Source organism: Tympanuchus pallidicinctus, unplaced genomic scaffold, assembly GCF_026119805.1.
Source record: "Tympanuchus pallidicinctus isolate F22 unplaced genomic scaffold, pur_lepc_1.0 scaffold92, whole genome shotgun sequence".
Classification (NCBI taxonomy): domain Eukaryota; kingdom Metazoa; phylum Chordata; class Aves; order Galliformes; family Phasianidae; genus Tympanuchus; species Tympanuchus pallidicinctus.
In genome coordinates, this window is record NW_026294816.1 from 39,474 (window position 1) to 62,219 (window position 22,746).

At 55.3% G+C, this 22,746-nt stretch overlaps 1 protein-coding gene across 8 annotated transcripts in view; it reads right to left on the minus strand.

Annotated features, from left to right (window-relative positions):
* Positions 1 to 22,746, minus strand: part of WIZ (WIZ zinc finger) — a 52,630-nt gene that overhangs the window by 4,350 nt on the left and 25,534 nt on the right. For 3 of the 8 annotated variants that reach the window (XM_052670736.1, XM_052670741.1, XM_052670740.1), the window contains 6 exons: positions 22,358 to 22,418; positions 17,920 to 20,405; positions 17,357 to 17,716; positions 7,833 to 8,012; positions 3,605 to 4,111; positions 1,529 to 2,065 (listed from right to left, as the gene is read on the minus strand). In XM_052670736.1, coding sequence (XP_052526696.1) covers positions 1,529 to 2,065; positions 3,605 to 4,111; positions 7,833 to 8,012; positions 17,357 to 17,716; positions 17,920 to 20,405; positions 22,358 to 22,418 — 4,131 coding nt within the window. The remainder of the gene's footprint in view (positions 1 to 1,528; positions 2,066 to 3,604; positions 4,112 to 7,832; positions 8,013 to 17,356; positions 17,717 to 17,919; positions 20,406 to 22,357; positions 22,419 to 22,746) is intronic. The other 5 variants (XM_052670737.1, XM_052670735.1, XM_052670739.1 and 2 more) reach the window with 5 other exon arrangements.

The following is a 22,746-nucleotide window of genomic DNA, read 5'->3' on the forward strand; positions in this document are numbered from 1 at the left end:
CTAGGGTTGGAGGGGTCTTTAAAGATCATAGAGCCATAGAAGGGGTTGGGTTGGAAGGGTCCTTGAAGATCATAGAGCCATAGAATGGGTTGGAAGGGTCTTTGAAGATCATAGAGCCATAGAATGGGTTGGAAGGGTCTTCAAAGATCATAGAGCCATAGAATGGGTTGGAAGGGTCTTCAAAGACCATAGAGCCATAGAATGGGCTGGGTTGGAAGGGTCCTTAAACATCATAGAGCCTTAAAAGGGGTTGGGTTGGAAGGGTCTTTGAAGATCATAGAGCCATAGAAGGGGTTGGAAGGGTCTTTGAAGATCATAGAGCCATAGAAGGGGTTGGAAGGGTCTTTGAAGATCATAGAGACATAGAAGGGGTTGGAAGGGTCTTTGAAGATCATAGAGCCATAGAAGGGGTTGGAAGGGTCTTTGAAGACCATAGAGCCACAGAATGGGTTGGGTTAGAAGGGTCCTTAAAGATCATACAGTGATAGAATGGGTTGGGTTGGAAGGGTCTTTGAAGATCATAGAGACATAGAAGGGGTTGGAAGGGTCTTTGAAGATCATAGAGCCATAGAATGGGTTGGAAGGGTCTTCAAAGATCATAGAGCCATAGAATGGGCTGGGTTGGAAGGGTCCTTAAACATCATAGAGCCTTAAAAGGGGTTGGGTTGGAAGGGTCTTTGAAGACCATAGAGCCATAGAATGGGTTGGGTTAGAAGGGTCCTTGAAGATCATACAGTGATAGAATGGGTTGGGTTAGAAGGGTCCTCAAAGATCCTAGAGCCATAGAATGGGTTGGGTTGGAAGGGTCCTTAAACATCATAGAGCCTTAGAAGGGGTTGGAAGGGTCTTTGAAGATCATAGAGCCATAGAAGGGGTTGGAAGGGTCTTTGAAGATCATAGAGCCATAGAAGGGGTTGGAAGGGTCTTTGAAGATCATAGAGCCATAGAAGGGGTTGGAAGGATCTTTGAAGATCATAGAGCCATAGAAGGGGTTGGAAGGGTCTTTGAAGATCATAGAGCCTTAGAAGGGGTTGGAAGGGTCTTTGAAGATCATAGAGCCATAGAAGGGGTTGGAAGGGTCTTTGAAGATCATAGAGCCATAGAATGGGCTGGGTTGGAAGGGTCCTTAAACATCATAGAGCCTTAGAAGGGGTTGGGTTGGAAGGGTCCTTGAAGATCACAGAGCCATAGAATGGGCTGGGTTGGAAGGGTCCTTGAAGATCATAGAAATACAGAACCCTGGAACGGGTTGAATTGGAATGGTCCTCAAACATCAGAGAACCATAGAAAGGGCTGGGTTGGAAGGGAGCTTACAGATGTTAGAGCCATGCAATGATAGAAGGGATTGGCCTGGAAAGGACCTTGAAGATCATTGAATGATAAGAAGGGGTTGGGTTGGAAGGATCTTTGAAAATCGCCATGGAATGGGCTGGAAGGGACCTTGGATCCCACATCCCCCTCCCCAGCACGGCGTGTGCCCGACCCCCACCAGCCCACGGGAGGGGGAAGGTGACAGCCACACACTTACAGAGGTTCAAGGGTGACATCTCCTCCAGCGGCGGCCAAGCCTGGTCGGAGGGATGGGGCTCCCCGTGGAGACCCCCGGTCATCATCTCACGCTTGATTTCCACTCTCATCTGGTCGTGTTTGAGCTTCTTCTGCAAGGAGGGAGGAGAGAGGCCTGGAAACATCTTCCGGGCAGTGGGAGGCGGGGACGAGGTAGGAGAGTGGCCCAGGGGACTGCCGGGCTGCTGGACCTTCTTGGGCAGAGTCGGGATGTGGAGCTCGCCGGGACCCCGCGGCTCCAGGGGTCCCATGGCCGCCAGGAGGGTCTTGGCCATGGCTTTGTGCCCGGGGCCCATGGGGTTGGAAGCTCCGCTCCGCGGGTGAGTTCGGCGCTTGAGGATCTCGCGCAGCGTGTCGATGGGGGAGCCGTTGACGTACCACTCCGTCACCCCCATCTGGCGCAGGTGGGAGCGCGCGTGGCTCGACAGACCCTTGCGGTTCTCAAAGAACTCCCCGCAGAACTCACAGCGGATGTCCCGCACCGGCTCCCCCCCGGCGGCTGCAGAGGAGGTAAAGAAAAACAGAGAGAACTGTGGTTACTGGGGATGCAAAGGTGGAGTTTGGTGGTGCCAAGGAGCCGAAGGCGTGCGAAGCCAACAAAGTCCATCCTCAGTGGGAGGCGAAGAGCGGGGCTGAGCCAAAACAGGAACCGCACAGAGCCCGTCCTCAGTGGGACTGGAAAATGAACTCAAAGATGTGCACCCAACAAAGCCAGTCCTCAGCGGGACTCCAAAATGAGCAGGGCTGAACTCAGATACCAACCCAACAACAAAACCAATCCTCAGTGGAACTCTGAAGGGAACAGGACCCAACCCAAAGATGTGAGCAGTGACAAAGCCGGTCCTCGGTGGGATTCCAAAGGAAGCGGGGCTGAAACCAGATCTGCACACCCAAAGCCAGTCCTCATGGGGACCGAGAAGCAAAATGGACTGAAACCAAAGCACTGCGCAGTGAAATCCATCCTCAGTGGGACCCAAAGGGAAGAGGACTGAACCCAAAGCTCTGTGCCCAATGGAATCCATCCTCAGTGGGACCCAAAGGGAAGAGGGCTGAACCCAAAGCTCTGTGCCCAATGAAATCCATCCTCAGTGGGACCCAAAGGGAAGAGGGCTGAACCCAAAGCTCTGTGCAATGAAATCCATCCTCAGTGGGACCCAAAGGGAAGAGGACTGAACCCAAAGCTCTGTGCAATGAAATCCATCCTCAGTGGGACCCAAAGGGAAGAGGGCTGAACCCAAAGCTCTGTGCAATGAAATCCATTCTCAGTGGGACCCACAGGGAAAAGGACTGAAGAACTTCTTTCCTGCCAGGGTGACGGAGCTCTGGAACAGGCTGCTCAGGGAGGTTGTGGAGTCTCTTCTGGAGACATTCAAGACCCACCTGGATGCTTTCCTGCTCCACCTGGGACCCTGCTTTAGCAGAGGGTTGGTCTCAATGATCTCCACAGGTCCCGTCCAACCCCCACAGTCCAGTGATTCTGCCAAAGGCAGCCATGGAGGCGTCGCAGGCACAGAACATTTTGCTCAGGACAAGGACCATGTTAGCCAAGATGGAGCAGGTCCTACAGCCCCACAGCTCTAAGAAGAGCTGGGAGAAATCCTGCAGGGCAAACAAATCCCTTTGAGCTGCCCAAGGAACGTGAGGGCACAAAGAGCTGACTGCTGCAGTAAAACTACTCTGGTGCCATGATATGAGAACAAGACCCCAGCAGAGCTTAGGGACAAAGAGGGATGCAAATGGAAGCGTTTGGCTGGGGCTGAGAGCAGGACTGGGAGGCGACACGAAGAGCTCGGAGGGTAAAGAACCAGGTGAATTCACACCAGGGAGGACTTTCCCCTCCAGCTGCTGCGTCCTGGAGCCACAATGGCCATCAAAACTGCTTCTTCCACACTGAGCTCACCCCACAAAGCACAGAGCTGTAGCCTCACCAGGAGTACCCAGGGATTCCTCTCATCCCCAGCCCCAAAACTTAATGGGAAACACGATTGGCAAAAAAAAAAAAAAAAAAAAAGGAAAAAAAAAAAAGAGAGAGACTCACTCAAATTGAGAGGTCCTTCCTCATCTGCCTGTGGCCACTGCGCCTTTGGGGAGCTCTGCAGAGGGCTGAGCGACAGCTTCGAGCTCTTCTCCTCGGGGTTTTTTGGAGAGGGGGACCCAGAGAGCACGGGGGGCACCTTCTTGAGGATGGGGGATCCGGGCTGCGAGAGGCTCTTGGAGAATCCCGGCGGGGATTTGATGGCTTTGTTGATGGGGCCATCCAGCGAGCGCTCACCGCCTTTGCCGAGCGCCAGCAGCGCGGGACGCGGGGAACCGGCGATGCCGTCCTTGGGAGAGGCAGATTTTTTGCCGAGGGTGGGAGAAACCATGGGGTGCCCATCGGGTTTGCCCTTCTGCTTCATCAGTTCGTAGAGCAAATCGATGGGGGCCCCGCTGCTCTCCGACTCGGCCACGCCGAGCTGCCGCAGGTGGGAGCGCGCGTGGCTGGAGAGCCCTTTGCGGGTTTCGAAGCAGGCGCCGCACACCTCGCACGTCGTCAGGTTCTGGGCTGAAATCGGAGGAGAAAAACAAACAGAGAGCGAATCAGGACGCGGAACGGGAAGCTCGTCAACTTCACGGCCCATCCCCGGAGGCGCCCACCCACTGCAGGCTCTGAGGACCCTTCTGACCCAACTCCTCTATCGTATTCTGGTTCTGTGGTCTGCAAGGACCCTTCCAACCCAACCATTCTACCATTCTGAAAACCACAGAACCACAGGATGATAGAATGGTTGGGTCGGAACGGTCCTTGAAGACCACAGAACGGTAGAATGGTTGGCTTGGAAGGGTCCTTGAAGACTACAGAACCACAGAATGATAGAAGACTTGGGTTGGAAGGGTCCTTAAAGACCACAGAACGGTAGAATGGTTGGCTTGGAAGGGTCTTGAAGACTAGAGAACCACAGAATGATAGAAGACTTGGGTTGGAAGGGTCCTTGAAGACCACAGAATGGTAGAATGGTTGGCTTGGAAGGGTCTTGAAGACTAGAGAACCACAGAATGATAGAAGACTTGGGTTGGAAGGGTCCTTGAAGACCACAGAATGGTAGAATGGTTGGCTTGGAAGGGTCTTGAAGACTAGAGAACCACAGAATGATAGAAGACTTGGGTTGGAAGGGTCCTTAAAGACCACAGAACGGTAGAATGGTTGGCTTGGAAGGGTCCTTGAAGACCACAGAATGGTAGATTGCGTGGCTTGGAAGGGTCTTGAAGACTAGAGAACCACAGAATGATAGAAGTCTTGGGTTGGAAGGGTCCTTGAAGACCACAGAACCACAGAATGGTAGATTGGTTTGGTTGGAAGGGTCCTTGAAGACCACAGAATGTAGACTGGTTGGCTTGGAAGGGTCCTTGCGGTTCTGTGGTTGACCACAGGACCCTTCCAACCCAAACGCAACCCATTCTATGATTCCTTGATCTTTCAGGATCCTTCCAACCCAAACCCAACCCATTCCATGTGATCCTTCAGGATCCTTCCAAGCCAAGTCCAATCCATTCTACGATTCTGTGATCTTTCAAGACCTTTCCAACCAATGATTTCATCCCTCTATGATGCTGATTATGGTAACTGAAAGGGCAGGAGGACTGACTGAGGTGCTCTGCAGACAAAAGGGTCATGTGTGTCAGCAAGCTCTGGCAACTCAACCTTACAATACAGGAGCACAACTCAACCTTACAATACAGGAGCACAACTCAACCTTACAATACAGGAGCACAACTCAACCACGCTCTCCTTGAAAATCCAGCAGAAGCTCCTGAAAGTGTAGATGGGCACCTGGTCCCACCAACACCCAACACTGGGAACTGTGCTGGGCAGTGCACTCTCCACTTGGTCTCGGACAGCTGTCCATCTCCCACCATCCAGCACCGTGGCCCTGAGCCTGGGGCACCACATCCTCAGGCTTTTGGGCACCATATCCCCAGCTTTTTGGGGCACCACGTCCCCAGATTCTTGAGGCATCGTGGCCCTGAGTTTGGGGCACCACATCTCCAGCTTTTTGAGGCACAATTAACCCAGGTTTTTGGGGCACCGTGGCCCTGAATCTGGGGCACAACAGGCCTGTGCTATCATGGGCACCACGGTCTGAGTTTCAGGCACAACAATGCTGAGCTTTTGCATTGCAGTTTCCCCAGGCTTTGTGTGTGCACTGCAGCCCCGTGTTCAGGCAACAACATCCCTAAGATGTTCAGGGCACTGCATACCCAAATCTTTAGGGTGCAACGTCCCCAGGCTTTCAGGGGCACAACATCCCTGAGTTTTTAGGGGCACAACATCCCTGAGTATTGGGGACGCTGCCTCCACGCTTTTGGGGTACTGCATCCCTGAGTTTGGGGCAGACAGCCCCACGTTTTAGGGTCACAACGGCCCCATGCCTTCAAGGCAACGTGCCCCCCCATTTTGGGGACACAGAGTCCCCAGACATTCAAGACACAATGTCCCAAAGTTCTGAGGGAGGGTGACGTCCCCAGGCTTTTGGGGACACCCCATTCCTGGGGTTTTGCAGCACAATACCCTCACCTCACAATTGGGGTACAACGTCCTCAAGTTCAAAGTACCTCATTCCTGAGTTTGGGGCATCGTGGCCCCAAGTCTTTGGGGCATCAGATCCCCAAGTTTTTGGAGCACAACGACCCCTGGTTTTTAGGGGCACGACACCCCTGAGTTTTTGCAGCACCGTGTCCCTGGGCTCTCGGGATCCAACATCTCTGAGGTTTTGGGGAACCACGTTCCCAAGTCATCAGGGCAGCACATCATTGAATTTAGAACACAGGGCATCTTTGGGACACTGCATCCCTGAGTCTTTGAGGCACAGCATCCTCGGGTTTTTGGGGCACAACATGCTCAGGATTTCAGAGCACAATAACCTCAGGTTTGTGTGACACAAGTTCCCCAAGTTCTGGGGCACAACATGCTCAGATTTTTTGGGGTGCAACGCCCCCAATTTTGGGGCAGTGCATCCCTGGGCTTTCAGGGCACAATGACCCCAATTTTGGGGCACAACATCTCTGGGCTTTCAGGGCACAACACCCCCAATTTGAGGCAGTGCATCCCTGGGCTTTCAGGCACAACACCCCCAATTTTGGGGCACAACATCTCTGGGCTTTCAAGGCACAGCACCCCCAAGTTGAGGCAGTGCATCCCTGGGCTTTCAGGGCACAACGCCCCCAATTTTGGGGCAGTGCATCCCTGGGCTTTCAGGGCACAACGACCCCAATTTGAGGCAGTGCATCCCTGGGCTTTCAGGGCACAACACCCCCAATTTTGAGGCAGTGCATCCCTGGGCTTTCAGGCACAACACCCCCAATTTTGGGGCAGCACATCCCTGGGCTTTCAGGGCACAACGCCCCCAATTTTGGGGCACAACATCTCTGGGCTTTCAGGGCACAGCACCCTCAGGTTTTGGGGCAGTGCATCCCTGGGCTTTCAGAGCACAACACCCCCAATTTGAAGCAGTGCATCCCTGGGCTTTCAGGGCATAATGTCCCCAATTTTGGGGCAGTGCATCCCTGGGCTTTCAGGGCACAACACCCCCAATTTTGGGGCAGTGCATCCCTGGGCTTTCAGGGCACAACGACCCCAATTTGAGGCAGTGCATTCCTGGGCTTTCAGAGCACAATGCCCCCAATTTGAGGCAGTGCATCCCTGGGCTTTCAGGGCACAACACCCCCAATTTTGGGGCAGTGCATCCCTGGGCTTTCAGGGCACAACGACCCCAATTTGAGGCAGTGCATTCCTGGGCTTTCAGAGCACAATGCCCCCAATTTGAGGCAGTGCATCCCTGGGCTTTCAGAGCACAATGCCCCCAATTTGAGGCAGTGCATCCCTGGGCTTTCAGGGCACAACACCCCCAATTTGAGGCAGTGCATTCCTGGGCTTTCAGAGCACAATGCCCCCAATTTGAGGCAGTGCATCCCTGGGCTTTCAGGGCACAACACCCCCAATTTGAGGCAGTGCATCCCTGGGCTTTCAGAGCACAATGCCCCCAATTTTGGGGCAGTGCATCCCTGGGCTTTCAGGGCACAACGCCCCCAAGTTTTCAGGGGGCACAACACCCGCAGCACGGCCATGACACCTCTCACCAGGCTCCACCAAGCCCCTCTTGGCTCCCAGTGACCCACAGACCCCACAGCTCCCAGAGCTGACGACCACACGCGGAGCCCAGCTCCATCCTAGCCCCAGCAACACCTCCTCACTCTTCCCCTGGGGGCAGAGTGCTGCCAGTACTCACTTTTGGGGTCGTGTGGATCTGCTTTGCTGCCGGGCGGCTCGGCGCACAGCTTGGTCCCTATGCGGGCGGGCGGCTCCGACTGCCCCGGGGCTGAGCTCTTCTTGGGCAGCGGTGGTGGAGGGGGAGGTGGGGGGGAACCCACCTCCATGGCCACCACCTCCTCCTCCTCTGGGGCCAGAACTGCCGAGAGAAGAACAATCATCAGCCCCAACCCCCCCGATGATATTTTGGGGGTGAAAAAAGGGCCTTTTTTCCCCCCATTTCCAATCCTTGTGCGAGAGGGGAAAAAGGGATATTTTCCCCTATTTCCAACCCCTCAGTAAGATACGGGAGGGGAAAAGGGGGTTTTCCGTATTTCCAGTCCCTCTGGGTGAGGGGAAAGGAGGTTTTTCCTTACTGAAACCCCTTTGGAAAAGGTGTGGGAGAACACAGAGTTCTGTGGGGGGATGGTGACAGCTCCAGGAGGTGGCTCTGGGTCTGCTATGGAGCCCAACCCAGGGTGGTGCCTGAGGACGCTGCGGGGCAGCCAAGGCATTGCCGTGGGGCAGCTCAGGAGCCCAACCCAGGGGTGGTGCCAGGGCACACTGTGGGGCAGGGGTGTGGGACCCAACCCAGGGGTGGGGCCTGGGGCAGCTGTGAGGCAGATCTGGGGCTGCTGGGGTGTCTAACCCGAGGGTGGGGTCTGGGAGCTGCTATGGGGCGGCTTTAGGGCTGCTATGGGGCAGCTGCGGGCTCAACTTCAGAGAAGACCTTGGGGCTGCTGTGGGGCCAGATCTGGGGCTGCTGTAGGGCCCAACCCAAGGGCGGGGTCTGGGGGCCACACTGGGGAGGCTTTAGGGCTGCTATGGGGTGGCTTTAAGGTTGCTATAGGGCAGCTTTAGGGCTGCTATAGGGTGGCTTTAAGGTTGCTATAGGGCGGCTTTAGGGCTGCTATGGGGTGGCTTTAGGGCTCAACCTCGGAGCAGAGCCTGGGGCGGCCGTAGGGCCTAACCCAGGGGTGGGGCCTGGGGGCCGTTGCGGGGCGGCTGTGGGGCTCCGACCCTGGGTTGGTGGCCGGGGCCGCCGTGGGGCAGCGGCGACTCCATGTCACGGCCCGGGAGGAGCCGCGGCCCTCCTTTGTCCTCACCCCACAGCGCGGCGCGGCGCCGGGAATGGCAGCGCGCTCCCTCAGCCCCGGACCGGGCCCCGCGGTGGGGCCGAGAGCGACGGGGAGAAGAAGGCGGCGGAGCCGGGGGGAGGGGCCGCTCACCGGGCTCGGGGGTCGCCTCGGGCCCGGTCTCGCCGTCCCCACCCCGGTCCCGGTCTCGAGGCCGCGGGACCGCCGCCGCTTTTGTCACTTTGGGCGGCGAGGAGGTGGAGGCCGCCATCTTGGAGCGGCGCGCGGGGCGGCCCCGGGCAGCGCCAATCGAGCGCCGAACGGCGGAGCCGCAATCCGGGATCGGCGCTGAAGGAGCGCAGGGAGGGGGGCGAGAGCCGAGAAATCGAGCGGGGAACCGGGGGTGGGGAAGGGGGGGGGGTTGGGGTTGGGAAGGGATGGTGGGGAAGGGAGACGGGGGATGGGAGGGGAGGGAAAGGAGGGGGTGGTGGGGAAGGGGATGATGGGGAAGGGAGAGGGGCGAAGAGAGGGGTGGTGGGGAAGGGGAGGCTTTGGTGGGGTAAGGAGGGGGGGAAGGAAAGGGAGGGAAGAGAGAGGGTGGTAGGGAAGGAGGGACTTTGGTAGGGTAGGGAGGGGATGGTGGGGAGGAGGAGGCAATGGTGGGGGAGGGGATGGTGGGGAAGGGAAGGGGAGGGGACGTCGGTGAGGTGGGGCGGGGTGGGAAGGGGTACGGATGGTGGGGAGGGGAAGGGGCTGGTAGTGGGGGATGGAGGGGAGGGGAGGGGAAGGGGGGGAGGGAATGGTGGTGGGGAGGGGATGTTGGTAGGATAGGGAGGGGTGGGGTGAGAAAGGAGGGGAGAGGGACAGGATGGTGGTGGGGTGGGGAAGGGGGTGGGAGTTCCCCATAGAGGGGAGTCCTGGTGGGTGGGGGTAGACTCACAGATGAACAGTGCCACTGGATGGGGAGAGCCGGGGGGGAGATGGACCCCAATGGATGGGAAGAGCCATGGAGGGGAGAGGGGCAATGGGTGGAGGGGGAGGGGTGGGAAACCTCTGTGAATGGGGAGAGGCAAGAGAGGGATGCCAATGGATGGGGGAGAGCCATGGACGAGGGCCCAATGGATGAGAAGGGGACCTCAATGGATGGGGAGAGCAACAGAGGGGGGAGGGACCCCAGTGGATGGGGAGAGCCACAGGGGGGACCTCAATGGATGGGGGGAGGACCTCAGTGAATGGGGAAAGCCACATAGTCGGGGGGGACCCAATGGAAAGGATGGGAAAGCCCAATGGATGGGAATCTCATGGATGGGAGGGGAAGAGGGAGACATGGAAGGGATGGGAACCCCCACTGAGGGAGGATGGACAGCCCCAGTGAAGACCCCATAGACCGGGAGACCTCTGGAGAGAGTGGAGCCCCAGTGAAGGGGAGAGACCCAATGCATGGGAGTCCCATAGAACGGTGGGGGAAGGAGGGCATGGAAGGGATGGTAACCCTCAATGGATGAGCGTCCCATAATGGAGGGGCAACCCCACAGATGAGAGACTACGTAGGGAGGGGAGCCCCATGGATGGGATAGCCCTATGGAAGCACAGACCCAAATGGAAGAGAGAACCCCACAGAAGACTCACAGAAGGGGAGGGGGCAGAGAAGCCCCTAATGATGGGGCAGTCCCCAGTGGGTGGAACAGGAGAGCCCCATGAACGGGCAGACCCATAGATGGGAGCCCTGCTCAGCGACCCCCAGGTCCCCCCACCACACCCCAGTCACCCACCCAACCCCTTGGGCTTAGACAGGGTCTCACAGCCCCCCCCATCCAGGACAAGGACCAGGCTCCGTGTCCCCTCACACCCCACACGTAAGGCCCCAGCTGGTTTCTGCTGGAGACACTAATAAAAAGCAAAGCACTTTGCTGTGCCCACACGCCATCCCCGGAGGCACTGCCCATGCTCCACGACACCCAGGGTACAAAGAATGCACCAACACACACTCAAATCTTCACAGAATGGGCAATAAGAGCTCCCTGGAAACACGGCTCCTCTCACAAGAATAACTGATCCCAAAACCAGAGCAACAGCACCACCACAACCACAGCCAAGAGCCTCAGGTTTTAGGCAACAACCACCACACCACTACAGCAGGGGGTGGGAGAAGGGAGCCACGGCCACACGCTGCCTGGTGCTAAGCAATGGAACAGAATCTATTAGGTAAAAGCTGGTTACGGAGCCCAAAAGATGCTTTTGCCACTGACGGGGCCATGCAACTCAACAGCCAACAGCACGTCACCCAACCCAACACCAAGCCCCTACCAACACCCAACGTGCACCCCTACAGCCAGACCCTACTCAACCCCAAGACTCTGCACCCAATGTCAAACACGAATCCAAGGCAAAACCCCCAAACCCAGTGCAAAACCTCCAAACCTTGATACTCATTGCCAACCTCTACGGCCAACGCAGAACTCTATGCAATGCCAACCCCTACAGTCAACACAAAACCCCACAACCAACACAAAACCCCACAGCCAACACAAAACCCTACCCTATGCCAAATTCTATGGCCAACACAGAACTCTACCTTATGTCAGCCCCCTATGGCCAATGCTGATCCCCTATGGCCAACACAGAACTCTACCTGATGTCAGCCCCCTATGGCCAACGCTGACCCCCTATGGCCAACACAGAACTCTATGCAATGCCAACCTCTACAGCCAACAAAAAACCCTACAGCCAACACAAAACCCTACCCTATGCCAACTTCTATGGCCAACACAGAACCCTACCTGATGTCAGCCCCCTACAGCCAACGCTGACCCCCTATGGCCAAAGCAAAACTCTACCACCAACTCAAACCCCCACCCAAGAAGAGGCAGTGGGAGAGGAAAGCACAGCTAAAAGAAAACCAGACCTCTCCTGGACACCCAATTTTCACCCAAGCACAATGAAGTTTTTAGAGATTCAAATTGTTACTGAAGTGCAACATCCCAACCCAAATTCTCAACGTGGCGCACGCAGAATATCGGAGAGAAACCTTTTAACAACAGCCCACATCCCAGATAACTCCACACACCCGCCCCAAAAGTTCCCTTTGGAGAACTCCTGGCCCCGCTCAGGGCCACCCAAAACCCAAACCCTACATCTGAGAGCGGTGCCCAAGCGTTCCGTGAGCTCGGGGCCACTGCCCCACGATCTGACCCATGGCCACCACCTGCTGAAGAACCTTTTCCTGCTATCTGACAGCATCCCCTACAAAGCTCCGCGCCGCTCCCTCGAGCCACCAGAGAGCAGAGAGCAGAGAGGTGCTGAGACGCAAGAAAGATGACATCGCCTGGATTCCTTTGGTCAGCGAGGTGGGTAACCTCGTCATAAAGGAAATTAAGTTCGTTAAGCAGGACTTGCCCCTTATGAACCCGCGTTGCTGTGATCAATTACTGTTGGCTTTCAACTCCTGGAACAACCTCTGTGATTTTTACAGGCACTGAAGTGAGACTAACAGCCCTATAATCACCAGGGGCTTCTCTCTTGCCCTTCTTGGCTCCAGATTCCCAAGACCATGAAGCAAAACAATAATAAGGGACACGATGGCATCAGCCGACTCTTTGAGCACCTTGAGATGGATCCCACAGGGCTCCTCCATGCATCGTCCTACAGCGCGAGGAACTGATGAGGGGCACGGGGAGCGCAGTCGCCGTTCTACTAATTGGCTCCATGTGGGACGGGGATGAAAGAATCAGTTTTTGCTGGCCAGCCAGGCATGCAGAGCTCTGCCAAGAGGCTTGGCCAGCTTTGCGCTGCGCTTTCCATCCCACCCATGGTTTCCAGCACGGTGCTTCCCTTCGTTGGCTCTGCTACCAACCCACGCGTGCCAGCTGCCTTTCCTTTTGGCCATCCGCGTTGGGTTCAGACGGGTTTAACCACGGGGTGGAACTGCTCTCCTTGGCTTGGAGAGAAGCAGAGCTGGAAAAACGCATGGGGAAGGAAGACCTCGAGGTATTGCTTGCTGAAATGTGATGGGATGAGAAGAAGTGCAAGAAATAAGTGATGTTCCTATGTCCTAGAAAGCAAGAAACATGCAACATTCAGTGTTTGGTTGGGGTTGGGGCTGTCATGCGGTATTTCAGGCTCGTAGCAACTGAGAGCTCCCCCAGCATCAAGCTTCCCTCCTTCCAGCTATCCCAAAACGCGTTTTACCCAAAGCATTAAGAAAGAAATTGATTCCCTATCATTGCTGCCACAACCAAAAGGTGGAAGGGGTTCCTGCGACCTCGGGGTGCTGCCCCCAGGGAGCATCACCCCAAAATTCCTGCATGGAAAGACCTGGATGAAGGTGCCATCTCCTGTGGCCGTAGCTCAGCTCACGTGAAAGTAGGGCAGGAAGAGAAGTAAGAGGCCAACAAGAGCTTTGCAATGAGGTGGAAGTCAAGAAAAGAATGAAAGACTGCGGAAAGGAGGTCAGGAGAGCAGCACGAGGGGGGTCCTCAGGGCACAGGGGAGGGGGCGTCACTTCCACCCTACACAACTTCAATAGGACGTGGTTCAATGGAACACAGCCCTGAGCTTTGTGACCTGGCTCTGGAGGTGGCCTTGATGGGGTCAGGTACATCCAAAGGGTTTCTGACATCCATTCTTCAGCAGCAAATTCGGGCCGAGCCTCGTGGATGGGAGGAAAGACACAAGACCCCGTCTACAAAGCTCCAGCGTTTTGATTTCGACTCCTTTTCTTCTCCTTTGCAGGAGAGGGGGGGCAGCCACAACCAGAGAAAGCCAAGCTCAGAATGGAAATCAGAGCCGTGCTGAAAATAATTGGCATCGAATGCCCACTTCCAGCTCCAACTGGAAGGGGAAGAAGCTCCAATGTGCTGGGGAAGAGGTCACCCCTGGAGGCCCTTCTTCTGGGGAAGGGGCTGGCAGTGGGGGCCCTTCTTTGGCAGCCCAGCCCAGTGCCCAGGTCAGGGATGGGTTGAGAAAGTGGAAGACAAGGAAGGGCAATGCCACTCCATGAAGACAAGGGGAAGAAAAACCCAAGACGCCAGCAGGCAAAATTAAATTAAGGTGAAAATGATGGAAAAAAAGCTGGAAGGAAGGAAAAACCCCAAATCCAACGGTGCCCCAAATGGGAGTCAGAGACGTGGGGAGAGCTGCGTAGAGATGGGCTCAGAGATTCCAGTAAAAAGGCAACAAACCTTCAAGCAGAATTCTAGATGAGAATGCATACAGAATAGAGTTTAAAAAATATACAGAACAGATGCAGAAATGGAGGATAAGGACAAAGCTGGAAGCTGAACACGGTGAAGCAAAGCGAAAGGCAAAGCGAGACAAAGGGAATTGTTTGGGTTTGGTGGGAAATGACCCCAAAGACTTCTGGCCTGGTCACTGTGGTGCCCATCATTTGGAATAACTGGGTGTGTTCTGCATGGTAGAAAAACGGTTTGTAAAGAATTCATTTCTCCAAATATCCATCAAGAAGCTGTGAGGTACTTGAAACTAGAATTACTCTCCATTGGAAGGGATCCTAATGCCCAGCTCTTGGCCTCACAGTACTGGACTCCCTAATTTCGGTTGTGAGTTATGTTTTAGGGTTTCTTGGAGAGATTTTGGGGCCAGCCAAGAGTCAACCAAGAGTTAAACCTTCAGAGCATCATCCAAAGGCATCCTGAACACCAACAACCCAATCGTGCACCCAACGCATTATGTGCACACCCAGCTTTACGCTGGATATTTTGTCCAGAAATTCTCCATATTAGCCAAAATTCATTAAAAACAAAAACAAAACAAAACAAAAAGCCAAAAATACACCTCCACTGCCTTCTCCTTGTCCCCAGCTGGGTGACCTTCAAGAGGACACGTAGGACATGGCTGCCCCTCCATGCGTGTTGGCTACGACCAACATCTGCCATCACATGTGTTTCAGCCATCACATGACACATTTATCCAGCTCTGTGCTTCTGTTTTGTCCAGAAAGCCTCAATATTTGCCAAAAATCATTAAAACCCATTTCCATCCCCTTCCCTTCACCCCCCAGCGGGGTGACCTTCAATGGCTGTCCCTTCAATGGCTGTCCCTTCAATGGCTGTCCCTTCAATGGCTGTCCCTTCGTGCACGATGGCTGTGACCAATGACCATGTTGTCTTGCAGGTGTTTTTTTTTCCCTCCAATAACACACAGAATAATCTTCTCCATAATTTTGCTGGGCACCGAAGTGAAACTGACAGCTCCATAATTACCGGGGCTTCTCTCTTTGCCCTTCTTGGAAATTGGAAGAGCCATAACCTGTGCCCACCCGCTCTGCGCTCAGAGATGCACAGAAAGCCATTGGCAGCCCAAAATGCTGGCAAACAAGCAAGATCTGCAGCCCCAAACCTGCTCCCTAAAGGCTGCGCCAACAGAAACAAAGCATTGCCATGAGGAACCCCCCAGCGCCACCTAAATGGGGTTTCATTCCATTTAGAGAGGGAGGAGACGAGCAAGGGAAGGAAGGGGCAGCGCCATTTTGGAATGCTCGCCAGCAGGGATATAGGATCAGTTCCTTGATGCTGGACCATTCAACCAAGCTTCCTGCTAAGAGCTCGGTGCTACCCCAAGATCCAATAGAATCATAGAACCATAGAATGTAACAATAAGAAAACACCAAGTCAGCTTTTGCAGAGCTGGTCTGGGCTTCTAGCAGTGCCCGATGCCCCTTGTGATGCAAGCAGAGACCTTCCAGAAGCTCACTCCAACTTGCTCCCAGCCCAAATCTCGTTAACAGTGTTTAAAACCTTCTGCAAACGATGGGATTGGCATAAAACACGAGCAGAGAGCATCGGGGAGCAGTGGGAGAGGTTGCTGAGATCCACGCTGCTCTCAGCGCTCCGAAATACCCCAAGCGATTCAAGCAAACCCATGGATGCCTCAAACAATCCCCAAGTCCCCCATCACAGATCAAGAGATCGAGCACCCCCTGCCCCCATCCCCTTCAGATTAACCTCCCCACGTCCCCAACCTCAACCCAACAGCTGTGTGCTCAGATGCTTTGCAGGAGTCCAGTCTGTTCCGCGCAGCCCGGCGACGCCACGCAGCCATCTCACGCACAGCCCTGGAGCTGGGAGCAGCACTTCCCTTCCCCTCCTTGTTTTTGGTGAGGTTTGTCACCTTTCTGGTGAGTTGGCTTTGGGTTCCGGCCCACTGCCGCTCTGCAACCTGAGATGGAGACGGGATGGAGTGGGAGATGCTCCCAACATCACACACCAAAAAGCTGCACACTGCTGGCCAAACCCATAGGCAAAATCCTAGCTCAACAGCTCAACACACATCTCTTTTCTCAAGACAAATCCTTTTTTTTTTTCTTTTTTTTTCCCCTTAAATTTAATACTGGGGACATCTGATACCAGTTCACTATGTTCAGAACTGCTTCAGCCTCCCCCTCACGAGCAGAAGGTGGCTGCGGTCCTTCACCGTGACACCTCCCAACACTCATCCCTACCAGACTCTGAGCTTTCAAGCACTATCCACAATGCCTCATGTGAATTTTGGGCACCGTGCACCTAGAAATTTCTGAATGGTTGCCCCAGACAATAGGAGCATCAGCCACTGGCAGCAGGAACCCCGCTCAGCTCTCTCCTTGGCATCAGCCCCTGCCCTGGGCTTGGAGCTCTTTGTCTTCCAGCTCTTTCAAGCTAAGAATTAAGAGCTGGCATTGGCTGTGCTCATCTGCGTTCATTATGGAGAGCAGGGATTACAAGCTTTATGATATTTCAGTTGAAGACGGATGGATCCCTGCAGTGAGAAGCACAACCTCCACAAGAAGGACTTCAACCAAGTGATGGAGCACCCAACGTCACTTTCTCGCAGCGTGCGAGCAAGTTTCCAGCCTTTGGGAGAACGCTGCTGTTGCAAAGATTTTGTGCCAAGTCTGCTTTTTGGGGGAAGTTTGAAAGCTTTTTGGGAAGAGCCACTGCTCTGAACCCAGTGCTGCTCCATGAGTGCTCTGGGGGCTCTGCTGATGGAAGGGCCTCACTAAGACCCAAAAGGGTCAAACCTCAATCTCCCCCTAGGAGAACATCTAGAAAAAACGAGCAGCCAAGGGGTGAACACAGCACCTTCTACGTGGGTAAAGAGCAGGGTGGCCACACTCGGCCCCAACACCCAACACACACTTCTCTGTCCCAAATATCCCAAAGCACGCTCCTCTGCCTCAAACACCCCAATGCGCATTCTGGGTTTATGAGTTTCGCTGACAGAAATCATCTTCCTAAGCACAGCTGCCACCCAAGCAGGAGGCAACCTCTCCATCACCACACCTTCACCTGCCCCAAACGGGGCTCAGACTTCACCCAGCACGACGACAACGACAGAGATGCACAAATCAACACCAGGTTCCACCAAGCGATCCGTCCCCTGCACCAAGGATCACGAGGAGTTGGCCAGCAAAAGGGTCTGTGGCTTCACTCACCGTCTCTGTAGGACTGCAAGGACTCATCTCCCCAGGATGGGGGGAATGGGGACAGAGGAGAGCGTGGAATGCTGCACTCGGAGATGGGGGTCATGCTCTTGCGGGGCACGAAGCCGTGCGGCTCTCGGCCCGGGGACGAGGGCTCCGCTCCCACCGCCGCCTGCAGCATGGGGTACTCCGCCGAGTTGGCCAACAGCTCCTTGAGGATGTTGATGGGCGAGATGGTGAGCTCCCAGTTGGTAATACCAAAGTCTCTCAGGTGGGCCCTGGCGTGGCTGGAGAGCCCGGCGCGCGTGTCGAAGCCGGCCCCGCAGAACTCGCATCGCATCAGGCTGAACGTGCTCGGGTCAAAGTTTGCAACTGAGGAAAGAAGGACAGAATCAGTGGGTAAAAGTTTGGATCGAGCCTCTGGGAGGGGGCTGTTAGACCCAAAAGAGCCATGAGACGCACCATAGCCATCAAGGCTGGCCACGGCGCCATACGTACCCATAGTCCAGGGGGCGGTTTCTAAACCCCACCGATTAAAGCAAGAAAATAGAAAGCACGGCAAATTGAATACATACTACCTTTTTTCTTCTTCTTTTGGAAGGAAAATTTTTGCTCAATAGCTTTCACTTCTTCCGCCGAGATGAAATGCCGGACGTTGTAGCTCACCCCAACACGGTTGAGGTGGCCCCGCACGTGGTTCGCCAGCCCAATGCCGTTGTGGAACCGATCCGGGCAGTACGGGCACTTCCTCTCCTCGTTTTTCAACATGGGCGAGTCGGAGTCCAAAAAGTCATCAAACTCTAAAGGAGAGTCCAACAGGAGCACATCCAAGGGAAGAGGCTCTTCCATCATGAACTCCCGCGACGGGAATGCTGTTTTCTTCTTGTAGGGCTTTGCCCGGGGCCGCTTCTTTGCTTTGGGGTGTGGGTTGACCTCCTCCAGCAGAACGATGGGCACCATCATCCGCAGCTGCTGCTGCTGCTCTTCGGAGGCAATCAAAGGGTCCGTGGCTCTCAGCGTGTCTCTGTACGTCCTCTTGAGGTCCAAAGCAGCTTGAGGGATGGTGACGGGTTTGGTGACTCTGTGCTCCATCAAGTCCGTGTCCGCGGCCATGGAAAACTCCCCTTCCACGCCCCCCACCTCGTTGATAAACATCCATTTGTGCCTGACCTCCTCCAGTCCAGTTGAGTGACTCCTCAGACCATCGCCTTCGGCTTCGAGCTGCTGAGCTGCTGTTTTTTTTTTCAGGTGCTGCAGAGCAAACTGCGAATAAGCCTTTGTGGAGGAGAGCCCCAGGTTTTTGTGGCGGGCAGCGTACGGGGCCGCTTTCCTGGCATGGAACCCCGACGTCACGTAGTCCTTTTTGCTGCCCCCGTTGCTTTTGTTGAGTCGTGGGTGATCGACGGTGAAACTGTGCACGTCGTAATGCGACGCGCTTTCTCGGTGGGGCGGAGGGAAGAGCTGGTCTGCTTTGCCAAAATAATCAGTCTCTGCAAAGCAGCCTGTCCTGGCGGGGCTGTAGGCATCCCTGCTGGTTCCCGGTTGGTTGGGATCCTCCTCGTACACCTCTGCATCCCAGGAGAGGTGGGAATGGGCGTATTTCATGTGCTCTTTGAGGATGTTCTCGTTGGGTGCCGGGAAGCTGCAGAGCACGCAGGTGCTGAGCCCTTTGCCGTGTGGAGGCGCCTGCACTTGCAGGGCCAGGTGCTCATTGGGTTTGAAGTGTTTGTACATGCTGTGCACGGGGCTATCCTGCAGCTCTCCGCTCCCGTAGAGATTCAGGCTCTTCGCTCCTTGGTCCTTCCTCTCCTTGACGTGCATCTTGGCGTGCTGCACGAAGATCTTGGAGGAGTTGGTGCCAAAGACGCACTTGGGGCACTGCAGCCGGGCTTCCCGACCTTCATCCGGGAACTCGTTCAGCTTCTGGATCTCCTCGATGATTTTTTCCCTGGATTCCTGGTGGAGCCTTTTGTGCTGCTCCAGGGACGCGAGGTCCCCGAAGGCCCACCCGCACTCATTGCAGCAGAACTGGCACTGCCCTCCGAGAGCATCCCCATCTTGGTCCCTCCCTGGCCCGCGGTTGTGCTGGAGCATGTGATCCATCAGGTGCTCCTTCTTCTTGAAGTAGATGCTGCACTCGATGCACGTGTACACCGTGGGATCCTCCTCAGGACCCAGCTCCTCTTTGCCCTGCTCCTCCACCAGCACGCTGCACACATAGGGCCTCATCTCCACATCATAGGAGCTGCAGGGAGTGGGCTCCAGGGACATCAGCGGGATCCTCTCCACCGAATCCTCAGAATTCACCGTCCACGACTGCTTGCCGATGGCGAGGTCGGTGCTGAGCTGCAGAGCTGGCTTTGGGATGGTCCACTCAGCTGCGCTGAGCGCACCCATCTCACCCGCGTCCGAGTCGACCCCCAGCCCCCTCCTGTGGGACAAGGGGGTCTCGAGAGTTTTGGACTTGCTGAGGACAGGGTTCAGAGACTTCCTGAACACCGTCGGAGTCAGCGGAGGAGGCACTTCACGCACAGCCTGTCCCCGGAAGGGTACGTTGGTTGCTACATCCGTCGGCTTGCTCACATCTTTGTAGTGAGGACTTGGGCTTCTGTTGGGTCGAGAAATCCAGTCGACCCTCTGTGTCCCCCTCCTGCTTTTCTCTAAGTGCTCTTTGCCGACACCTTCAAGTTGCTTTGGTTCAGGTTTAAGGTATTTCTCCTCCCCACCCCCCACCGGCGGCCCCATGCAAGGGTTGGGCATCCCGGCTGCCGCCATGCCAGCACCCAGCTCCTCGGCGTCACTCTCCAGGTCCTCAGGATCCACCCGCACCGTATTTACAACCTGGGGATCCCCAGGGAATGTCGACACATCCTTTGAGTCCTTCAAGCTAGAGAGTCTCTCTAAAGTGCTTTCTTCTCTGCCATCGCCTCCTCGCGTCTCCAGGGCGGAGGTATCCCAGGGCACGCTGCCGGACACCGTCATGGCACGCAGCTCCAGGGAGCTCCTGGCGTCTGCTCTGTACAAAGCCTTCTGGAACTCTAAATGCTCCTCGGTCTTGGAGCTGCAAAAGAAGTTTGGACAGTTAACGGCTGGTTAACAGCGATGTTTCTCCTGTATCGCCCCAAACATCGAGGATTTAAGACCAAAGGAAAAAAAAAAACGAGCTCAAAGACGACTCATCCCACCCCCCCTCCGTTGGCCACTGGCCTTTTACCCAACGGTGATGCGTGGTGCTAACAAGTCAAAGAGCAGGACAGTGAGCTGCATAAAAACAGGACTGACGTGCCAACGTGGACCACACCAAAGGCCTGTGGGACCAAAGGACAACTTGTCCCCATCATGAACTGCAACTCTCTCTCTGCTGCACAGGAGGGGAACGCTGACCATCCTCCATCTTTCCTCCCTGTTGCAGATACCCTCAAATCACACCGGATTGAGTTGGTTCCTCCCTCAAATCCTCAGCAGGACCCCAAACTTAGCAAGACCCCATCAAGCAGATGGAAAACAAGTCTCCGTGGGGCAACTCTACTGGTGGACTGGGTGGCACAAGGCCAACCAGGTGGTGCTGTTGACACCACCACCACAGCAAAGAGAGGTGTTGGGTTCTGGAGAGCACACCCATGGGCAAACCAAATGGCTTCTGAAGTCCAATGTTTGGGCTTGGAAGCTTTTTCCCCCATATGAAAAAAAAGGGGACCGCAAAGGTGCAACGAAGGTACGCGATGTTCTTCAGGATGCCCCAAGGGATTGGAGACATCTGCACAGTGAGACAGAGCATCGAGCCCTTCTGCAAGGGTGGTGGGAGGCTCACTAGGGAAACCAAGAAATCCAAAAGCACCTGATGACCATATTCAGGATTCTGAAGAGAGTCCGAGCAATCCAGATGCGCCCAGAGAGCAGTCATGACCCAAATCTCAACCAGAACAGAAGGCCCAACACCAACAGGGCCCACACAGGAGGAAGAGGACATCTCCATTGGCAGCTTAGTGGGGTCTGGAAGGTGCAAGCAGACCCCAACCCGCGGCCCAAGGCTTGGGGCAGAGATGGGAAGACAGAGGAGCTAAGGGTGCCACAAACTCCCATCCACACCGTGCTGATGGAAGGGATGAGTGGCCAAGAGCACCACGTCCTGGTGCTCTGCTGAAACCACTCCCAAGGGAAGAAACCCTGAGCCTCAAAGAGCCCAAGGACTCAAGATGCTGTGCAAGGGGCTGCCCCAGGCCAGCAGAACACTATCTCACGGGTCAGGCTGCCAGGAGAACAAAGCATCTTTCTTTGTTAGGGACAGCAGGGCTTACAGTTCCATGCACTTCTCATCATTTTTAAACCTATTTCCTAACACGCAGAATTCAGGGGCAAACCAGCTCCTGCACTTGCCTTCCCGGCTCCGAATCTTCCCCTTTTCTCTTTTCTTTTGCGTAAACACACAGAGAAATTGAGAGGACGGGCTCTCCATCGTCTGCGGTGTGGTAGCAGGGAAATGCGATTCCCATATGCACCACAAACGTGATTAAAAATAACTCGCTAAGGAAACCGCTGGCCCAGGAAGGATCATTCAACAGCAGATACTAAAATAAACCCATTAAAACGTGCCAGGCATGGGCTGTGTCACCGAGCGAAAGCTGAGGGAGAGCGATTCCCATAAGGAGCCTCGGGCTGCCACCACTCGATCTGCTTTCTCCAGCGTGCTCAGAGGTGTTAGGGACACCCCAAGGAGCTTGGGGACGCCCATCTCAGCAGCCGCCTCTTCCCCCTGCGCCAGGGATGGCCCCAAGAGAGCAAAGCAGAACTGAGGCGTTCCAAGGGGCGAAGTGGGACGGGCAGAAGAAAGGGGGTCATGGTGGGAAGTGGTGAAATGAAGCTACGTGGGAACAACCAACAGTGCGTTGGAGAAAGGGAATGGCGCTGGCCTGGTGGTCGGGACGACCCTCTTTGGGGACAGCCAAGCAGAAATTTGGGGGTTTTGTGCTGTTAGCAAGGGGAGATGCTCTGCAACATCCCCAGGGCACTTACCCGAGTTCGGTCCTGTGAGCTGGGGCTGGGACAGCACCGGAGAGGGCAGGATCAGGCTCATCTGCAACAGAGAGGAAAGCTCCAAGGTCAGTGCCCAAGTGAGGCTCCTGCAGCGCAATTTGCAATCAACGTGATTTGGGTGTCGGAAAGAAAAAGCTTTCCCAGCAGATCAACCCCTTCTGCTCCTGCTGCCCTGTCCTGCTACGGCCGGGTCCGGATTACGGGAGGATTGCTGAGCCACACTTAAGAGGGTTTAATCCCGCGCGAAAGTATTTGGTGGATAATCGTTCCTGCAACTAAGCAGGCGAGAGGGGAGATGTGCACGGCTCCAGCCGCGCTCCTGCCAACCTGGAGGGGTTGGTTTTGTCCACTCTGCAAAGCAGACGGCA